At 36.5% G+C, this 17,205-nt stretch overlaps 1 protein-coding gene across 3 annotated transcripts in view; it reads left to right on the forward strand.

Moving 5' to 3' along the window:
- LOC150102123 (tRNA (32-2'-O)-methyltransferase regulator THADA-like) overlaps nt 1-17,205 on the forward strand; it is a 694,369-nt gene that overhangs the window by 30,799 nt on the left and 646,365 nt on the right. For all 3 annotated transcript variants that reach the window (XM_090398691.1, XM_090398692.1, XM_090398693.1), the window contains one exon: nt 13,909-14,030. In XM_090398691.1, the coding sequence (XP_090254817.1) occupies nt 13,909-14,030 (122 nt within the window). The remainder of the gene's footprint in view (nt 1-13,908; nt 14,031-17,205) is intronic.

The raw sequence follows: 17,205 nt of genomic DNA on the forward strand, positions 1-17,205 counted from the left end.
CATGTTAAGTTCAATAAAAAGTTTCCAACAATACTTACTTTTATTAAAGAAAAATATAAATTACCACGAATTTAGACATCTCTTATATTTATTAAAATTTTTTGAACAAAATCAAGAAATGCTTCGCTGTGATTTAAAAGAATTTATTCGAGAAATAAAATTAGTCAAGGAAAAAATAAATTCAAGATTTAAAGATTTTAATAAAACTGAAATGATTGTATCTTTTATCAATAATCCATTTCAAGAAAACTTGAACATCACAAAAATTTCAAATAAAATTAGTGGGCTGTTTGATATAAACCAAGCTGAAGTAGAACTTGAGATATAAACATTCAGAATAGTTTACATTTAAAATCAATAAACAATGAAGTCATTTGGAAGTATACACATGAAAAATTTCCAATATTAACTGATATTGCGCGAAAAATTCAGTCATATTTCGGATCAGCCTACTTGTCAGAATCTGCTTTTTCAAATATGAACGTCATAAAAAATCAAATTACAAATGATCATTTGGATGATTGTCTGCGATTGGCCACTTCATATTAACTTGACTATGAAAATATTGCGAGGTCCAAACAATGCACATTAACTTTTTTTCTTTTTCTTTTTTTTTTTAATCAACCATTTCCTGTAATAACTTGTGAGTTTGTAATCAATTTGTTGTTGTTTCTAACTTTGGTTTTCCAAAATAGAGAAATAAATATTTTATTCCAATATATTTGTTTGTTTGTTTTTTTTGTTGTATTAAAATAATTAAAAGTGATAAATAAATTTTTAAATACACAAATAAAGTTTTAGTTGTGTATTTTTAGTTGTTTATTTGTGTGTAATCAGATATCAGGTTGGGGGAACGTGATCTATATAAGAGAGTAGATCACCGAATAACTTATAAGAGAGTAGATTGTCGAATAACTTATATATAAGAGAGTAGATTGTCGAATAACTTATATATAAGAGAGTAGATTGCTGAATAACTTTTTATAGAAAAGTAGCTCACGTAGTAAAAAAGGTTGAACACCACTGAGATAGGGCAACCTCGTAAATGCTGGCAAGTGTATTGCCGTAAGCTCTGTGGTCAAATTTCACCCAAAACTTTTATAGTTTTTGTATTCGGCTTAGAAATAATGCTGGATTTAATATCCACTTGATTTTTATAATAATAACATATATTCACCTCCAAACTAAATAGCTTTCTCTTCCTATATGAAATCACATATATAATCTTGAATATACAACTAAATTTAGCAGAGAATCCTATCAAAACTGTGGAGGTAGAAGAAGAAGAACCATGCAAGAAAACAAAGCATTTTGGCTGTATAAAGATTATCTGTATGCGTTAAAAAAAAATTAAAAAAAACGACAACTATTTAATATGTGCATTATTCCAGTGTTTATCTATAGAAGTGAGACAAGGGCAACAACTCAAAACAGGAAGACAGGCTGAGTGTTACCCAGAACCTTGGACAGACAAATGCTTTATATAACGAAAAGAGATAGAATAAGAAATAATGGAATTAGAGAGAAGCTATTGTGAAGTATTGCAAAGCATTGAAGTGTAGATAGGTTGGCCATATTAGTAGATTGCCAGATGAAAGGTGGACAATATCAAGCATTGAGTAGATACCAAGAAAAGGAAAAAGAAGCAAAGATTGCCAAAGGACATAATGTTGGAATGACCAAAAAAAAAAAAGGTTTGACATAAGGTGGACATTGGCTAAAGATAGGCAGAACTAGAAAGTGAAGGGAGAGGCTTATGTTGAAAGTTTTCCCACTTGGTTATATTATAAATTAAAGATGCCAAGAAATTATATTCTTGGTTTCATCCTTTATTCATGTGTAACCTAACAATGTTTGTACATGAAGTAGCTCCATGACTGGGCAACTCATATATAGAGGATAAAGATATCAATCAACATTGACAATAAGTTGGTTTGTTGGTTTATTGTATATTGGTTAGCAAAGCAAAGGTCATACTGTGCCATAGCAAAGGTTATGGCAATACACAAGGTCAAAGGATACAGTAATACATAAATAGTCAAAGGCAAACTAGTAAACAATAGGCATGTACAAAAACCAAGTCAAGCAATGCGGTATCTACATATGAATAAAATTACAGCAAAGGTTACAGCAGTATATAAATAGTCAAGGAGAAACTAGTAAACAACATGCATGAGCAAAAATAAAGTTTAGCAATGCAGTATCTACATATAAACAAAATTACAGTAAAGATAACAGCAGTACACAAAGTCCAAAGCTATAGAAGTAAAATAAATAGTCAAAAATAAAATAGTAAATAATATGTATGTAAAAAAAAAAATTCCATATAATTAAAATTACAGCAATATATAAACAGTCAAAAAGAAATTAGTTAAAAATATGTATGTACATTTTTAAATCTTAAATTTTAAGCCTTAAATCGAGATGGTGTTCTCTGGCTGACTCGAGTGTGTCAGGCTGCTTGGATATCTGGGCGAGCACCAAAGCAATGGCAGACAAGCATAATAATACCAGTCTTCCAGAAGGGAGACCAGAAGGATTGCAGTAATTATTGTGGCATCTCTCTGCTCAGCCTGCCTGGGAAAGTGTATGCTAGTTGCTTGGAAAGACAGTGTAGGAGCATAGTTGAGTCAAAGTTCCAGGAAGAACAATGTGGCTTTCGTCCTGGTAGAAGCACAAATGACCAAATCTTTACTTTAAGGCAAGTCTTTGAGAAATCTTGGGAATATGCCAAGAATGTCTACACATGTTTTGTGGACTTGGAGAAGGCATATGACCGGGTTCCTCAGGATGAGCTTTGGCAAGTAGTAGAGGAGTATGGAGTGGATGGCCAACTATTAGCTGCCATCAAGTCCTTGTATGAATGCAGGTAAGTAGGAGGAGAGTAAATTACAGTCTCCATTGGCTTCCGCCAAGGGTGTGTTCTGTCATCCCTCCTTTTCATAATATTTATGGGCTGGACTGATAGGCACAGCCGAGGCAGTGAGTGTGTCAGAATTGGAAGATGTAGCATTGGACGTCTGCTTTTTGCAGATGACCTAGTTCTGTTTAGCTCTTCCACAGATGACCTCCAGCGGACCCTGGATAGGTTTGTAGCTGTCTGTGCAGACGCCGGAATGAAGATCAGTGTGGCCAAAACCTCAACATTTGTAGTCTCAAGACAACCATCCCAGTGCATTCTACATGTAAGTGGAGTCCCACTGAGACAGGTGGAAAAGTTTAAATACCTTGGGTCCATATTCACGAATGGTGGAAAATGGGAAGTAGAGCTTGATACTTGAATTGGCTTAGCAAGCTCAATATTGCGGGAGCTTGGCCGTTTGGTAGTATTGAAGCGGGAGTTAAGCCAGAAGGCAAAGCTGGTTATCTTCAATAGAGTCTATGTTCCCATCCTCACCTATGGTCATGAGAGTTGGGTAATGACCGAAAGAATGCAGACACGAATCCAAGCGGCTGAAATGAGGTTCCTTCAAGGGGGTTGCAGGGCTGACAAGACTCGACAGAGTCAGAAGCTCTGCAATTCGGGAAACCCTCAATACTCAACCGTTGCTTCTCCGTGTTGAGAGATCACAGTTACGTTGATGCTGGCACCTGGTCAGAATGCCACAAGAGAGGCTCCCTCAGCAGGCCTTCTTTGCCAAGCCAGAGGGTGGGAGGCCACGTGGAAGGCCAAGGACTTGCTGGATACATTATATCCAAAACCTTGGGTGGATACATTTGGGAATCCTACAGAACACCTGAGCTTGGTGGCAGAGGATTGTGACCATTGGAAGTTCCTCTTGCAGCTGTTGCCTCCCCCCCCCCCCCCACAACCCAATTAGGAAAGGTGGGCTTTGAAGATGTATATATGTACAAAAATTAAGTTATGCAATGCAGTATCTATATATAAATAAACTCACAATCAGATGTGTTTGTACAAATTAATTCTCTGTAGAAAGTTAAAAACGTTATATAATCTGTCTGAATCCATAATATCTGCCTGAGTGTATATGGCTTAGCTAGATAGGTAAAAATTTCATTCCCCTCTCTTGTAAAGTGCTGGCACTCCACCAGAATACTACAAATAGTAAGATCCATATTGCATTTTTTGCGTGTGCAGGAGAGGGGTGTCATCAGCCCTCAGTAAATAAGAATGCATAAGATTATTGACCTAGGCAGAGCCTAGTAAGAACAACTTCTTCTCTTTCTATGTTGACTAGAATGGCAATGCTTATTTCAGGTTTAATTTGTTTGTTAATGCTTCCTGCCATAATGACTACCATTAAGCAATTAGCTTTGATCTTATAAACTGCCTATAGTCTGTATACATTACTGTTAAACAGTATGTGGAGAAAGTATTAGCTGATCTAGCAGCTGCAGTCTCATTTTCCTTAATCTCAGTGTGACTAGGAATCCAGCATAACCAAACATCAAAATTAAGGGATTTCACTTTGTACAACAGGTGTAACCTGTTGTACAAAGTAATTTATATAGAACTCAATGAGTCTATATAAATTACATACTTTTGATAGCAGTTTTCTTTTGTAAGCACAAGTGCAAGTTGAATGGCATGCAACTCTGCTGTATAATTACCGCAATCAGGTGGGATCTGGGTGGAAATAGTAATGTTAGGAAACAGCAGCAGCACAGCCAACACAGGCTGTGTGACTCCAGGCATAAGTTCTTGAGTCATCAGTATAGATGGGCACAAAATTAGAGTATGTTGCTCTGTGTGATTAGAACAAAGGCAGGTAGACAGATAATAGCATATGAGACTTCTATACTTAACAAACTGAGAGGATGGAGTGCAAACTTGCCATGGAGGGATGCTGTTATGTTTGGTGTAGGCAATGTTGTCACCATTCAAGCCAAAGCTTGCATATTCTATTTAACATACATATCAAAAGGGTGCATGGCAGTCTGATGTGTGTGTGTGTGTGTGACATTGAGCGTCTCAATGCGGAGAAAAGAGACTAGTCCATTCATTCTGGTAGATATCAGTAACCAATGTATAACCCTAAGTAAATAAAGTATACTAAAATATTAGCTATTAAAAATTTTTATTATTATCATTATTATTATTCAGGCCTCCATGGAGTCGAAAGACTCATCACAGGAGGTCCTTCCTAGGAAACACAAAGTCTATCAAGACTCATTGTGTGAGGTCCCACCTAGGAAACACAAAGTTTATCATACCACTCCTTAAACTCATTGACTGTTCTTGCTCTCACCAGTTTATCAGGTAATACATTCCATGGTTCAACCACCCTGCATGCAAAGAAAGCACTCCTCACCCTCTTTCTCACAGTTTCCTTTCATACCTTCCAGGGATGGCAACTTGTCATCACTCCTTCCTGCTGTTCAACCAAGCGAAAGAACTCCCAAGAGTCAACCCTATAACCACCTCTCAACAGTTTAAGTCTCAATCATATCACCTCTCCTTCTTCTATCCACAAATTCTGCACTCCACATTCTCTCTGCCGATCCTCATAACATTGTACAGTCCTGAAACCATCTTTGTTATCAGTCTTTATACCCTTTCCACAGTTAATTTATCCCCTTCAAATCCTGGGGACCAAATCTGAGAAAAATAGTCTAAGTGGGGTCTGATCAGGGTCTTTTACAATGGAATGATAACTCTTTTATCTCTGCAGGTCAGTGTACTTCTCATTATTGCAGCAATCCTCTGTGTTGCCTTCACCACCTTTGCAATATGTCCCCTAAATTTTGGGTTTCTATTAATTATCTACCCTACTTCCTCCAGTATAGCTCCTCCAATCGAGTTTGCAGCGTCGATGTGTCCCAAACCTCAAGACCTTACATTTTGCTGCATTAAACCGATATCCCCCATTGATTTGCCCATCTGTCTTATTCAAATCATCCTGCAGGGCTACCCACATCTGCGCTATTACCAACAACCCTTCCCAGCTTCACATCATCTGCAAACAACTGAACATTCCCCTGCAATCCACTGACAATATCATTGATATAAAGGTTAAACAATATAGGTCCCAGTACTGAGCCTTGTGGGACCTCACTTGTAACTCTCTGCCTCCTTGAAACTGCCCCACCATACGCAACTCACTGATATACCTATTGGACAACCAATCCAGAATCCAGTTGACCAACCTGACATTCGAACCCATGTGCTGCAAATTAATTATAAGCTTATCATGTGGCACCCTGTCAAATGCCTTCGCTAAATCCAAGAAAATGGTAGTATATGACTTTCCCCCATCTACTGCTCTTGTAACTTTATTATAAAAGGCTAGCATATTACTAAAACAAGAGCACCCCTTCACAAATCCATGTTGACTCTCACAGATAACATTACCCTCATCTGCTCAATGCTGTATACGATCCCTGACTAATTTCTCCCAGATCTTAATAACTACTGATGACACACAAACTGGCCTATAATTAGACACTTCCAGTCTGCTTCTACCCTTATTCAATGGCACTATCTTACCTTCCTTCCATTCCCTGGGGACCTTTCCCATAGCCAGACTTTCATTGAAAAGCAAAGTAAAGGAGCTGTCAGTTCTTTAGCACATTCATTCTCTCAAAACTTGTGGTGAAATACCATCCAGCCCCACAGCTTTACTGACATCCAGAGTACTCAGTATTTGGAATACACTCTCCTCCTGCACCTCTAAACTGCCCTATCCTTCTAGTATTAAAATTTACTCCTCCAGGATGAAATATTCCAATGAAGTGTTCATTGAACAATTCCACTATGTCCTCTGCATCATCAGTCACTCTATTCCCATTTTTATCCCACAATATTATTCTTCCACAGTCATTTCTCCTCCTACTGGTCACATAGCTAAAAAATTCCCTAGGATTTTCTTTGGATCTTAGGCCAATCCCTTCTTATATTCCAGTTTCGCCTTCCTTACCATACTAGTCACTCTCCTGGCCTGTCTTATATTCTTCATGCATCTGCTCTTCATCTGTCTCCTTATATCTGTTCTACAGCCTCTTTTTTGCATGCAGTTCCTGTTTAATATTGTTTGTCATCCACTTTACTCCAAATTGTGTCCTCTTCTTCAGTTGTGGAATACACAGTTTACTATTGCTGCTAACAAATATTCCTTCACAATTTCCCAAGCACTAATGATATCCTGGCCTTCCAGTTCCTCCCTCCATGAAATTTCCCAAAGTTGACATCCTAAGACTATTATAATCATCTGCCTTATAATTCCATGTACGTTCCTGTCTCTTTGATACTCCTGCATGTCTATTCATCTTCCAAGTCAAAACCATATGGTCACTCTCTCCAACTGATGGGAGAGATGTCATCTCAGTTATTATCAACTCTTCTGATGCTGTGACCAAATCCAAAACTCCTAAAGCTCTTGTTCCCTCTATTACATGTTGCCTAAGACATTTGTCCCTCAAGAATTCTAGAAATCTACCATAAGAATCATTCTTCTTGCACTTGCCAAGCTCAACTGTCTAAACATCTCCTGGTCCCCACCCTCTGCGCTCCTTGGTCTGTAGCAACACTCCACTAAATATCCTGTCTTGCTGACCTCTACCTCACACCATATGCTTTCAAAATCATTAGTGTCACTGCCTTCCAAAGCCTCCACTCTTAGAGGACATAAGTCGTCACTTATCATAAGCAGTATTCCACCACCACAATTTCCCTTCCTATCCTGCCAAAAAAATGCTGTACCCCTGATACTTCTATTCCTGTTATTATATCCTCTTCTGTCAACCACGTCTCAGTGATCTCAATAATCTTTGGCCAGGCTGATGCTATCAGCACCACCAATTCTTCTCCTTTATTCCAGAACAGAAGTTATATTTTCATATATGAGTAGCCAAAAGGTGTCAGACTTTATTACTAAAATACTCTGGATTAGAGGAAGATGTTGGAAGTTTTTGGTTATACCATAAATTAAAGATACGAAGAAATTATATTCTTGGTTACTAAGACAAGTGATGTGAAGTCAATAGCTTCTATATACGAATTGTCCAGTCCTGAAGTAACTTCAGGACTGGACAATTTTGCAAACTTTGTTTGCTTACACTTAGGTAAAGGATTAACCAAGAATATAATTTTTTGACATCTTTAATTTATACCTTTTGTAGGACTTTATTACAATCTCATTTCTCCCACTTATTGTTTCATTTTTTGTGTGTATTATCACAATTTTAGCATTGTATTCTTCAGGATGTCTCTGTGACTGACATGAAAGATTGAAAACAATTAAACCTGTTGTTTATTTCTCTTTGCTGTTATTTCATTAAAGTTTAATATGAATGTTAACCAGCACCTAAGCCTAACTGTTCATTTGAATCATCCTACCAGATATCTATATCACTTACATCAACTATTGCCCTCCCCACTTTTGCATCATCATCAACAAACAGTTTAATATCCCCCTCCCCCCTCACAAATCTTCTACTACATCCTTAATGTACAAATTAAGGAGTTGTCCTAGTACAGAGCCCTACCTTGTGACACTCCACTAGTCATCCTCATTTGCCTTGATTCCACTCCACCATACGCTACTCTCTGAAGTCTATCAGCCACCCCCTCTATCCATGCCACCAACCTCATATCCATTCCCATTTGCTCCAACTTATGTAATTTTACATGTGATATTGTGTCAACTGCCTTTGCAAAGTCTAGCAGTGTCATAGTGTAGCTGTTTCCTTTGTCAAATTCTGCTGTTACCTTATTATAAAATGTGAATAAATTACTTAGGCATGACCTCCCTTTTACAAAGCAATGCTGTTTATACTAAAGATGTTTGTCTACAGAAAATAGTGGGAGATCAGGGGAAAACCAGAGGTCATTACTGGAAGCTGTGAACAGGGGAGTGAGAAGCAGGTTTTTTGCATGAAGAGTTGTGAATGATTGGAATGCCTTGCCCAAGAGTGTGGTGTCTTCAGAGAATTTCAGTGTGTTTAAGGCACGGTATAATGATCTGTGTGTATGATAAAAGGACCTCCTAGATGAATCTTTGACTCCATGGGAGTCTTGGGGTAATAATAATAATATACGATCTTCTGAAGCATTGCTGCAAAATAATACAGTGTAATCACGATCTACATTCTGTAGCATAGAGTAATCCTTGATATTTAAAACAACGAGGGGAGGTTCCCCAAAATTCACATTTAAGTACATATGTACTGTTTAGGAAATGATAATTATAATGGAAATACCCTTTTTAACAGAACTGAATTCAAACAGAAATTTTAAAAATAAGCACCATTTGAATTGTGTAAAATCAAAATATATCGTGTAACAATAGAATTGCTTTTGTTTTCTGAATGTGTTATTTCGAAATCATAAAAAAAAGCATGTAAAAAGAGCGTTGCCTATACTAATATATATATATATATATATATATTTTTTTTTTTTTAACAAAAGCAAATTAAACTGACATTTTCTTAGTTGTTGGTAATATATTTTGATGATAGGTTACAAAAAAGAAATTTCACTATTCAGTATAACATTTCGAAGAATTCACAAATGTGATATCAGTTCCAGGAATTATTCATTCGGTGTTTATTTTCACTATTGTAATTTCCTTATCCAGTTTCCTATTGTGATGTGTTTTGTTTTTCTAGACAATGATTAGAGATGTCATCCTTGTATATTCACAATTTAAAGAAATACAATATAATAAAATAAAATTAGTTTAATCCTTTATCCAAGTGTGAGCAAACAAAGTTTGCGCCTGAAGTATCTTCAGGACTAGGGTAAAGTGATACAACACCAGGGCAACTCATTGCAAAGGTGGAGAAAGCTACCAACACTCCTAACTCAGTATCTCCTATAATGCAAAACACATCTCCTTGCGGATATGTCTAATGTTAAGCATTAAAGGAAGGGCCACTACCCAGACTAGTTTCGACCTTTATTGAGGTCTCTTCAGTGGGAGCCAGGCCCTAGTGGAAATACCAGGCAGAAGCATTAGCAAGTCATCTCTACCTATAGGAGTTGCCAAATGGTGTACCACCCTTTTTTCACTTGGATAAAGGATTAAACTAATTTTATTATACTCTAACCAAGTGAAAAAATAAACTTTCAACATCTTTCTCTAAATCCAGAGTAATTTATTAAAAAAGGGTGGCACACCATTTGGCAACTCCTATAGGTAGAGATGACTTGCTAATGCTTCTGCCTGGTATTTCCACTAGGGCCTGGCTCCCACTGAAGAGACCTCAATAAAGGTCGAAACTAGTCTGGGTAGTGGCCCTTCCTTTAATGCTTAACATTAGACATATCCGCAAGGAGATGTGTTTTGCATTATAGGAGATACTGAGTTAGGAGTGTTGGTAGCTTTCTCCACCTTTGCAATGAGTTGCCCTGGTGTTGTATCACTTTACCCTAGTCCTGAAGATACTTCAGGTGCAAACTTTGTTTGCTCACACTTGGATAAAGGATTAAACTAATTTTATTATACTCTAACCAAGTGAAAAAATAAACTTTAAAGAAATACAGTAGTTCTCTTCTTTATGGTTCTTTGCTTTATTATTACCCTCTCCCTTCTCCCTTTGTACTTTGACAACTGGTAACATTTTCCATTTAAAATGTATGAATTCAGAGCTATTGCAATGAGGTAGTTGGTTTACATATACTTCAAATGGCATGTTATTACCTGACTAGAACCACAGCATACAGCTGAGAATAAAATATTTTAATTAGGATTAATGATTTCTAATAACTGGATCAGAATGGTTTATTTTTTCTGATAACTATGTCTTACATCACAAAATATTGTATATACCCAAGTTTAAATATCTGGTTTAAAAAATAAAAAATGCTTTGTTCAGATTGTTTCACATAGAAAGATGGAGTTAGTCTACAGTTGGAGTGAACAGTAGTTTGCCTCACTATTCAATTATTGTTAGTTTAATTTAAAATTATTTATAGTATAGTACATAAATGCCCTCAACAATGTCTGCAAAGCAGGCAAAGTGGCCATTAGAACATTAGAAATTAACATACATTATACACTGGCCTCATAGCTTGAGTTGCTTCAGCTGTAAGTCTAAAAAAACCAAATAAACGAAATCCTCACAAATGTCCAAATGTCTGGAAATGGAAAAGCATATTTGAAAATACAAACTCCTTAAAGAGGTAAAAAGCAGTAACTTGGAATGGTGGTGGTGAGAATTTTGGAAAAGTTGGTTTGTACTTTCATACTTTGCAATGAACAGCATAGGGTTTACTAAGGGAAGATCATGTTTAAACAACTTTCTCTCATTCTATAATAATATTACTGTTGAGTTAGAAAGAGAAATGGATACTCCATGATACTTTTGGATTTTGTTAATGCTTTTGACAGAATGTAGCACGCATGGAAAACTGTTGCCTAAATTAGAGAGTATGGGAATTGGATTATAAAATATTGGTGTGATAAGAGGATGGCTGACTGACAGATATCAGGAAGTGGTATATTGGGGATGTAAGTCTGCAGGATTTAAAGTAGTGTGCCATGAGGATCACTACTTGGTTCATTGTTATTCATTCTGTACATTAATGACAGTGGGAAGAATTTGATATGTAACCTAGAGTTAATTGCTGGTGATACCAAGATAGACAGGGTAATCAGAAGTGTGGCTGAAATTCATTATTTGCAGAATGATTTTGAACTGTGGGTATGTGAAAATGGCTGTCAGTTCAATATTAGTAAATGTAAAGGCACACACTTTGTGAGATTAAATATCCTATGTTGTATTATATTGGTGGGATTATGTTAGAAGAAGATAAGGCTAGGGATCTGGAGGTTTTAGTAGAAAGGAAGTTGAAGTTCAAGGGCCATATATCAAAGATTGCAAATAAAACTCAGAGAATAATTGCAATGTTGAAATGAACCTTGAGATGCCAAGATAAAGAAGTCATTTTGCATCTTATTAAGGCTTTAATAAGATGTCACTTGGATTATTGCATGCAGAGCTGGTCTTCTGGTTTCCATGGTTATTCTGACACAGTGGAGAGAGTGCAAAGAAGAGTGTTAAAAAATGAAATCAGGTGTGTGGAATACTGATCATGAATACAAATTGAGAATTTGTTGACTAGCAAACAGGAAAAAGAAGAATGATATGATTGAGACCTACAAATTTCTGAATGAATCCTACAGGATTTCGGTAGATGGTATTTTTCATTTTAAAGAGGATAACATATTTACAAATTAATTCCTTAAGATTCTCGTAGACAGGCTTATATGTTGGTTATGCATTATTAAAACACTTAAGGAATTGAACAACGTAGTTAAGGATATAAATTAAATTAAACTTTAATAAAATTTTTTCCGATATTTCGGCGTCACATTGCCATCTTCTAAAGGAACTTACAAAAAAAGTTACGTGCACGTAGGCACTACAACACAGAAACTGGGAATGAAGAGATGAAGCTATTGTTCTCCTAACAGTCCAGATGGTGCCCTCTAGCAGGCTAAGTAGGTGTTCTTGGCCATTGGGCTGAAGGTCTGCTGATGTAGGCCTCCCAAATTTGGGGCAGTCGCATACAACCAAATTTGTTGAGGTTTGGAGAATTTCTTAGGGGTGAGGCTAATTCCATAAAGAGTCTTTCAAATTTGTATTTGCTACGGTGTATCACTGTAGCTTTCTTCCACCGTATTCTGTGGCGTGTATCCAGAGCATGGTCCGCAAGTCCAGAATGACTGTATTTGTGAAAACGGATGTAGTCCTTGTGTTCTGAAATTCTGATATTTGCTGTCCTGCCTGTTTGGCCAAAGTAAGACAGTTTTCATAAATACAGTCATTCTAGACTTGCGGACCATGCTCTGGATACACGCCACAGAATACGGTGGAAGAAAGCTACAGTGATACACCGTAGCAAATACAAATTTGAAAGACTCTTTATGGAATCAGCCTCAGCCCTAAGAAATTCTCCAAACCTCAACAAATTTGGTTGTATGCGACTGCCCCAAATTTGGGAGTCCTACATCAGCAGACCTTCAGCCCAATGGCCAAGAACACCTACTTAGCCCGCTAGAGGGCACCATTTGGACTGTTAGGAGAACAATAGCTTCATCTCTTCATTCCCAGTTTCTGTGTTGTAGTGCCTACGTGCACGTAACTTTTTTTGTAAGTTCCTTTAGAAGATGGCAACGATAATGACTGACTGAATAGACAGCATCTATGAGAAGGGTTAAAATAACAATATTATAGATATGATGTTGAATATTACAAGCCTTAAGGAATTACATTTCTTTGGATTGCATTTTTATTGATGTATGAAAGTTTTAAGAGTGCATAGTGCATCATTGCTTATCGTAATTGGTCCAATGCAATTTATTGTGGGAAAACTTTGAATACTTTAATTTATCAACTAATATAATTTTAAATATGGAAAGCATAAAGGTCAAATGACCAATAGCCATGTGTCACATACACCGTTTATGTGAGAAGCACAAAGAGTTTACGCTTCGTGGTGAGATTAGATTATCATTGGAAAATACTAGAGTTCATAGTTAAGAATTTATGGACACACAACACGTGTTGTGTCTCCATAAATTCTTAAATATGAATGCTGACAACCATATAACCTTTAAAGAAAGAAATACTAGGGTTATTTTTCTATATTGAACCAAAGAAAGCCTGAAATAACTCATTTTCTCATAGACAGGCTTATACGTTGGTTATGCATTATTAAAACACTTAAGGAATTGAACAACGTAGTTAAGGATATAAATTAAATTAAACGTTAATAAATATTTTCCGATATTTCGGCAACGTCATTTATACAACCTCATTTTTAAAAAAAAAAACGAGGTTGTATTTTTTTCATTCATTATTGTGCACAAATTTGTGGAAAATTATATTATGAATGTTATTTATTTCATTGCTCTTATCTTCTTTGGCTGTGGTTTTAATTAGAACATTTTATATTTTAATTATATTTATATTTATATTTAATTATTTATATTTGATTTTCAGGTGGGTGAAAAGATGCAGAAAATTGAAAAACCAACAGCAGCAGAAATTTTGGCCATTCAGATACTTGTAGAATTATATTATGAGAGTGAAGTTAAAAGTGCATTGAAAAAAACATTGTTCAGGTTGGTAGAATAGACATTTTTTTTTTTTTTTTATATATATGATCACAAAAGATGATGATGATCATCATCCCTCAAAGATTTTAGACCTAGTGGCTTCTTTCTGTTCTAGCTTTTATGGGTCATTATTCTATTGCTATATTGTTATTCTTCTACTTGTAATATGTTGCAGGATTTAACTTGATTTGTTCATTCTAACGATATGTTCAGTTTTTTTCTTCCCCTGCAGTGTGTTAGCTTACTCTTCTGCATAGGAACTACATTTCTCAAATTTCTGTTTTTTTTTTTTTTTCCCTTTAGTTTTTATCTTATCTCTTTGAACCACAGAGATCCAAATGGAAAGCATGTACAATAGATGATTCATTCAAGCAGGATTATCCAGCCTCTTCTTTTCAATTCTACTCTCAAATTCAAGTTATAAATCCTGGAGCCTAAGCAATCCAGTAGAAGAATGGGTATCAGTCCTAATTGGAAGCTGAACAGGTACATTTATCTGTACCTGTTCAGCTGTCATCCTAAGCTGAAGGGAGCTTAGGATGACAATTAACATTCTTGGAAAAGTCTAAACAGTTTGTCTTCATTAAGATAGGATAAAAGACTTAGATCTAAAACAATATTAAACAAAGAATATAATGTCTTGTCGAGTTAGAGGGAGGCGTTTTTGGCATTGATCAGTTCCTCTTAAATAAAAGTTATTGGCATTAGTGAGATATATCTGACAGAAGATGATATAATTAGTGGGATAGAATGTGTGTAGTATTTTCAGGAAGGATAGAGAGAAACACCTGGAAAATGTCTGCCAAAAGCTAAAACTATGAATAATATCATCACAAAGCTTGTGTGTTTGGGCTGGGGGGACAGGAGCCAACACTTTGAAAGCTGCTGCCCATTCCCTAATGTACTCCTGTGCAATACTGTGCTTCAAGTAATAGAGTCATCGTGTCAGCAAGGTCGATGTGCAACTTAGCTATACTATGAGAATCATTACAAGTTGCATAAAGTCTACACCTGTCGAGTGGCTACCCTGCCCTGACCATATTACTTTGCATCCATTTATCTCTCATGATGTCTATCGCATCTCTGCCAATCATAGTATATCACACCAATATCTCTTCATTTCCTCACAAAGTAATTCTAATTTTCCTGACATCCAGTGTGTCCGCACATTCCATGTTCCTACTGATAATAGTTCTGTTAGTTTCTGTTTCCGTCTATTATCCCACTTTTCGATCAACCCCGATCGCTCGATTGGTATCATGAGCCTTGTTGATCCGGGTGACGTCCAAACCATCATGTTTTAGCTATTGATTCTATAGGCATCAGATAACAATCATGTGTTTTCTTTTTAGTCAGAGCATCGACACTCATCTGACTGACCTTCCTCCTTTATCCACGCTTGGGACTGGCATGAGACCACTAAGTATTCCATGGCAGAGCTAATAAAATGTATGGGAAATAACAATTTACCCATTCATAAGGATCACAGAAATCTACCATGTACTCTAAGTGAGTATATGATAGATTTTTGAGATCCTCATGAATGAGTAAATTGGTCACGGAACCTGATCTGGAAAAATCAGCAACCAGATACATACGCTCCTGAAACTGAAATTGTTGAAGTAAGTCGCTGACTTACTTCAACAATAAAAAATGGACACCTCATTACAGACCCCACAATTGAGGGCCCTGGCTTTGACCTGCCCAGATGGCAATGGAGGACACTCAACCACCTGAGGACAGGCCACACCAGATGTGCTACCATGATGTACAAGTGGGGCCTGCATCAATCCCCAACATGTGACTGTGGTGTTGATCAACATACCATCAATTATATTATTCAGAACTGCTCATTGTGGAGTTTTCAGGGCACATTGGCAAACCTATTCCAGGTTACCCCAGATGCAATCCAATGGATTAGAGATGATTTTAACTTAAATTTGTGATTTTTAGCATATAATTTTAGTATATATATATATATATATATATATATACATACAGTCATCCCTCGACTTACGTCCGTTTGAGTTACGTCCGTGATCACATAAGGGAATAAATAACATTTTTGGCTATACACTTTCGAACAAGATGCAAGCGAGCATGCACAGTGGCAACCTCCCTCGGCAGTCAGCAAGTGTCTTCAACAAATAGGTTATTTGTGTATTTATGGTTAAATATTTCGCGATGTTTTGTGCAATATGGCCCCTACACGCACAATCAAAAAACCTAGTAAAGAATCACAGAAAAAGAGGTGAGCAATTGATCTGGAAATGAAGTTGAAAGTTATAAAGCAACATGAAGCTGGTAGGCTCGTTAATGTGATCGCACATGACTTCAGATGGTCTCATTCTATAGTGATAATCATTTTAAAAAATAAGGATAAAATCGTAGAGGCTGTGAAAGGATCTGCTCCTATTAAATCGACGATAGTAACAAAGCAACAACAAGGTCCTATCGGTGATATGGAAAAGCTACTTGCATCATGGATAGAGGATCTGAACCAAATGCGCATATCCCTTAGCACTGTGACCATAACCGGTAAGACATTAATGTCTCTTCAACACGATGAAGGAAAACGCAAAACCCGATTATGACTGCGCTTCTTCCATTGGTTTATGAGATTCAAACAGCGTTTTGTGCTGCATAATCTGAAAATGTGTGGGAATCTGCAAGTGCTAGAAGGCTGTCAAAGAGTTTGTGGAAAAATTGGATAAAATTATTACGGAGGAAAATTATTTGCCACTGCAAATATTTAATAAGGATGAGACGTCCTTGTTTCAGACAAAATATGCCCGAGCGGACATTCATCCACAAAAAAGCTAAAATCTATACCTAGTTTCAAAGTTCTTAATGCCCATGTTACGATTCTGTTATGGGTAATGTGGCTGGATATAAACTGAAACCATTTGTGATTTGGTACAGTGTGAATTCACGAATCTTCAAAAACATTAGGAAGCATACTCCCAGTTCATTATCGGAGCAATAAGAAGTCGTGGATGACTCAAAAATTGTTTTGAGGATGCCTTAATCAACTGTTATGTGAGTGAAAGAAAATGTAGAATTTAAACTTTTATTAATTCTAGATTAGAAGATGAAATAGAATAGAAAAGAATAAGAGCCATAGCTAAAAGAGAAGTCAGAAAAAGACTTAGAGAATCATGGAACAAATTTGTTTCTAATT

Source organism: Typopeltis vanoorti, chromosome 10, assembly GCF_054136105.1.
Source record: "Typopeltis vanoorti isolate ZY-2024b chromosome 10, IOZ_Tvanoo_1.0, whole genome shotgun sequence".
NCBI classification, from domain to species: Eukaryota; Metazoa; Arthropoda; class Arachnida; order Uropygi; family Thelyphonidae; genus Typopeltis; species Typopeltis vanoorti.